Raw genomic sequence first — 4,684 nt, 5'->3', positions numbered from 1 at the left:
CATTGATTCTGGGGGATGCTGCTTCATTTAAAAGGCAGATACTGAGATGTGGTTCCTGCTGTTGATCTCCTCCAGCTGGCAATACAGTCTGGTGGAAGGGTCTGGGCTTGGGTTCCAGGCACATTATTCCCAGCTCTTGGCACAAGAAAAATGTCCATGTCTTGTTTCTTCAAGTTCAAGAAAAGCAAGACGAACACTTCTCTCTCCTCATTGCATGCAGCGCTTGCAAAATGTGTGGCCCTGTCAAATAGTTGTGTTCTGTGATGAAAATGCCACCTCACTTTCCCAGGATGTTCTTTTCCTTCTGAAGTGCTCTTGCTTCTCTCAAAATAGCCCTGGACTTGGGTAAGGTTTGTAAAGCCAAACATCAGTCTGGTCAGGTGCCTGTCGTGGCCCGAGCCACGTCCATGCCTAGGACCTTTGGGTCCCTCACCCCTCTTTTCCCCTGCATGGCAGGAGGCCTGTGAGCGCAGCCTGGCTGAGATGGAGTCATCCCACCAGCAAGTGATGGAGGAGCTCCAGAGGCACCACCAGCGGGAGCTGGAGCGGCTGCGGCAGGAGAAGGAGCGGCTCCTGGCAGAGGAGGCTGCGGCGACGGCAGCGGGTAGGAGCAGACACCAAGCTGTGCCCTCCTTCGGGGGAGGGGAGGCCCTCCCGCCTCTCCCAGATATCTCTTGCAAGAAACCAGTCATCTGGGGACACCCTGCTGACCTTTACTGGTGTGAGGCTGTTGCTCAGCACCATCTTGTAAGCAGGCAGGACTGGCAGAGCTGGCTGGGATCTCCCACGCTGCCCTGTGTTAGTTGCCATGGCAGCACTTGGCGTATCAGGATGATCCTGGGGTGTGGAAAAGGTGGGCGATGCCGTAAGGGCAGAAGGGATGGAGGGGAACCTGCAAAGACAGGTCTGGGAGCCTGCAACAGCAAGAGCTTGGCTGGTTTCCTGGCATGGTTTCACCCTGGTGTGCCAGAGCTGAGACAGCCTGATTGCCCATCTCCTGTTGTCCCCCTCCCCAGCCATCGAGGCACTGAAGAAAGCCCACCGGGAGGAGATGAATAAGGAGCTGGGCAGGTCACGAAGCTTCCAGCAGTGTGGCTCCATCTCCGATGCCCTCCAGAAGCAGCACCAGTAAGAAACCTACCTCTCCCACTCCCCTTTCCTGATGCTTCCACCCTGTACCAGTGTCACCACACCACACCTGCAGCTGTAGCCCCCAGCTGTCCTCCCTGTCACCTCCCCAGCTCCCTCTCCAGGGGCAGTGGGTGTCCAGTGGTGACTGCCAGGGCTGCTCGAGCTGTAGGGCAGGTGGGTTTACCCCCTGCTTGGCTATTTTCTCTATAGCACCTGTTTTCCCTACAGCTTCTTCCCTCTGTTTTCTTTACATTTCTCCTGCATGACTTGAAGCTCCTAGAGCACCATGCAACCGGGGGTGGGAACTGAAGCTTTGGACCACAGGGGACATTATTTTGTGCCAATGACTGTTGTGGCCTGTGGCAGGGGGGAAAGTGATGCCAGTGGCCAGGGGCTGGCAAGGACTGCAGGGCAGCAATGAGCTGGTGCCTCTTTGACAGGCTGGACATCGATTCCCTGAAGCGGGAGCTGCAGGTGCTTTCTGAACAGTACTCCCAAAAGTGCCTGGAAATTGGAGAACTCACCCAGCAGGCAGAAGAGCGGGAGCAGACGCTGCTCCGCTGTCAGCAGGAGGGGAAGGAGCTCCTCCGGAAAAACCAGGCAAGAGAGGGGCTTTTCCTGCCAACAGAGAGCATGGAGCACATTCCTGCCTCTCGCGGCACAGCCTCTCTGATGAAACTCCCTTATTTGTTCATATTTCTTCCTTTCTGAGATGTTATCATCAGAAAGGAGAAAACAAAAGTTGGAGGCTGTGGATGGGCCTGTCCTAACTGTGCTGTTAAATGCAGCAAGTGTACTTGCTGCTGGTTGTAGGTGCCACTGTCACGTACGGGCAGGGGGTTACAAGGAGGTCTCTAAGCTGGAGCAGGGCTGGCATGAAGGTGGAGAGGTCAGGACAGTGGAGAGGCTGTCTGGACCGGCTGGCTACCAGTCTCGGATGTCCCCCCGCAGGAGCTGCAGCCCCGCCTCTCGGATGAGATCGGGAAGCTGCGCAGCTTCATTTCCTCGCGAAGCTCCGGGGACCGCTCCGCGCACAGCAACGAGCGCAGCTCCTGCGAGCTGGAGGTACGGCAGTGCCCACGGGCTGCCCCGCTGCCTCCGTCCCCGCTCCCTGCCAGGGGGCTTCTCCTCGTGGCAGTCAGGGCTCGGAAGGGGTTGGAGGGGGTGCGGGAATGAGCAGCAGGCCGGTGCAGGAAGGAGGTACGCAAGCTTCCCCTCCGGCCGCTCTCCCAAGGCACCCGCGCTGCTTCCTGCCCGGGCCCTCCTGGCCCTTCCTTCCTTTTCCACCGCTGCGCTTGCGCCAGAGCCCGCTGGCCCATCCGAGGTGGTGGCTCTTGAGTCACCTCTGGTTCCTCTCTCCTCTCCCTGGCCCAGGTGCTGCTGCGCGTGAAGGAGAACGAACTCCAGTACCTCAAAAAAGAGGTGCAGTGCCTCCGGGAGGAGCTGCAGATGATGCAAAAGGTTGGTGTTTTCTGGGAGCCATTGGGAAGGCAGCAGGAGAGCAGAGGAAAGGGAGCCCCAGGGCTGCATCTCAGCAGGGTTCAGCTGGGTTTGATGGGATGCTCAGGCCAAAGCCTCTTGTCACCTGTACTCCTCGTCCCTGCTTGCTCCCAAGCACACATCAGTCACGGCACAAGCTGGTGCAGACTTGACTTGTACAGGGGAAAAGTCACAGATACTTTGCTGCTGGTTTCCCAAGATGTATGTACATAAAAGCATTGACAAGCCAGGAGTCCTTCTTTTCCAGGTGGGAAGCCTGGATGAAGCCTGCCCCGCATTCCTCTTCCCCAGCCACCTTCTCTTCCCCTAGCTGTCTCCTTACTAGATGGACACACTTCCTTGGGCGCTGCTGCTGGGTCTGCTGCTCCCTCCGCAGGCAGCAGCTCTTTCAGGGGGATTTTCAAAGACCCCTGCCAAAGGAGAACCTGAAAGAGGCTTTGAGATTCAGCGATGCTCTAGGAATTTGTACCTTTCTCACTTAAGCTTCTTGCCATATAACTGGCTGGTACCAGCCCTTTCAGTGGCCTGCATCTCTGCTGGGGTTTATTTTTCACATACGGCTGGGCCAAACACCCACGAGCCATGGTAAAGACTAGATTGCTTCTGCAATCAGATCGTGCAGATCCCTGCTGCTGTGGGACCAATGACTCTGCCTTCCTTCCCAGCCCAGGGCTTGGGAAGTGCTGCCTCCACATTCTTCTTCTGAATACCTCTGCTTGGCCTGGATTGATACGGGCAGCAAACCCAGGGCTGGGTTTCCCCTCCTCACCTGCTGGCCGTTCTCCTGCTTGTCTCTCCTTGCTGCCCTCCTCCCTAGTGTCAGCCCTAAAACCTGCTGACCCCCTCTCCCTCTCCTGGCAGGATAAGAGATTTGCCTCAGGGAAATACCAAGATGTCTATGCGGAGCTGAATCACATTAAGGTGCGCTCAGAGCGAGAGATCGAGCAGCTGAAGGAGCACCTGCGCCTGGCCATGGCAGCTCTGCAGGAGAAGGAGTCACTGTGCAACAGCGTCGGCAAGTAATGGTGAGCACCAGGGATGTTGTGATGTCCCCTGCGGGCACAGGTGGCTGAGACTGGCTGCCCCGCTTTGATGGTGCATGGAAGCTGCCTGTTCCTCCTGCTCCACTCAGTGCTGAAGCTTTAGCCTTATACTCTTCCTTCTCTATTTCGTGCATCCTCTCATCCTGCATCCCTGACCCTCCTGGCATCCCTGATGTTCTCCGAAGGTCACTAGCCCCTTTCTCACTGTGTTGCTCTTGATACCAAGCACTGCTCAACCAGGCTGCAGGTGGGAGCCAGCTACGTGCTGGCCTTCACCCCATGGTTTGAGTGGCAGCGTGGGGGCAGCTATATCCTACCTACGTAGGTGATGTTTCTGAATTTGCCTTTGAAGCCATTTCCCTATCACAGCACAGAAATTTTAGGTCTGCACCAAAGCAGCCCTGACTAGACTCAGCTCTCCACACTTGCCTGCGGCCATCCCTGTCACAGCTGGGGAGGGAAGCAGGGTGACAGGAACAAGGGTGTCCCATTGTCCAGAGCGCTTCTGCTTCTTGCCTCGGGATCCAAACCCCATTGGGATTGGGGTCACCCTGATCCACTAGTGCTTGCTGGTGGCCACCAAGATGGGTGGGTGTGTTGTAGGCTGCCACACAGCCATCTCCCGGGAGGAGACCAGAAGGGACAGTGTTGCTGTGCTCAGTGGAGTCTTTCTAAACCATTTCTGGTTTTGTCTCTCTCTAGGTCTGCTCTCCGTTTGTTTATCTGTTCTTGTTTTGTATTTGCTCCACTCCTCACTTGCAGGGAGGGGGAGGTTGAATCCCATCCGTTATCGCCTTGGCGAGGAATCTCACCCACCTCCCCAGCCTCCTCACTGCCCTCCCAAAGCTTTTTTGATGAACCCTTTTGTCTGCGTACCTGAGCACATTGTTTGGACTGGCTCCTTACATGCACCTTCTTCAGGATTTTATATGTAAAAATTATATTTTATAAAGGATTTTTTTCTCCTCGGGAAGAAGGGGAAGAGGAGGAGGAAAACTTTTGCTACATCA

The 4,684-nt window shown here is 56.1% G+C and overlaps 1 protein-coding gene across 1 annotated transcript in view; it reads left to right on the top strand.

Moving 5' to 3' along the window:
* TRIOBP (TRIO and F-actin binding protein) overlaps window positions 1-3,654 on the top strand; it is a 20,549-nt gene extending 16,895 nt beyond the window's left edge. Inside the window, exons 14-19 of the mRNA XM_010005829.1 lie at window positions 457-604; window positions 1,017-1,128; window positions 1,572-1,731; window positions 2,083-2,196; window positions 2,506-2,592; window positions 3,493-3,654. Of these exons, the coding sequence (XP_010004131.1) occupies window positions 457-604; window positions 1,017-1,128; window positions 1,572-1,731; window positions 2,083-2,196; window positions 2,506-2,592; window positions 3,493-3,654 (783 nt within the window). The remainder of the gene's footprint in view (window positions 1-456; window positions 605-1,016; window positions 1,129-1,571; window positions 1,732-2,082; window positions 2,197-2,505; window positions 2,593-3,492) is intronic.
* Window positions 3,655-4,684: the final 1,030 nt, after the last annotated feature.

The sequence above is a fragment of the Chaetura pelagica genome, unplaced genomic scaffold (genome assembly GCF_000747805.2).
Source record: "Chaetura pelagica isolate M959 unplaced genomic scaffold, ChaPel_1.0 scaffold79, whole genome shotgun sequence".
NCBI classification, from domain to species: domain Eukaryota; kingdom Metazoa; phylum Chordata; class Aves; order Apodiformes; family Apodidae; genus Chaetura; species Chaetura pelagica.
This window is presented reverse-complemented; position numbering and strand designations above follow the sequence as displayed.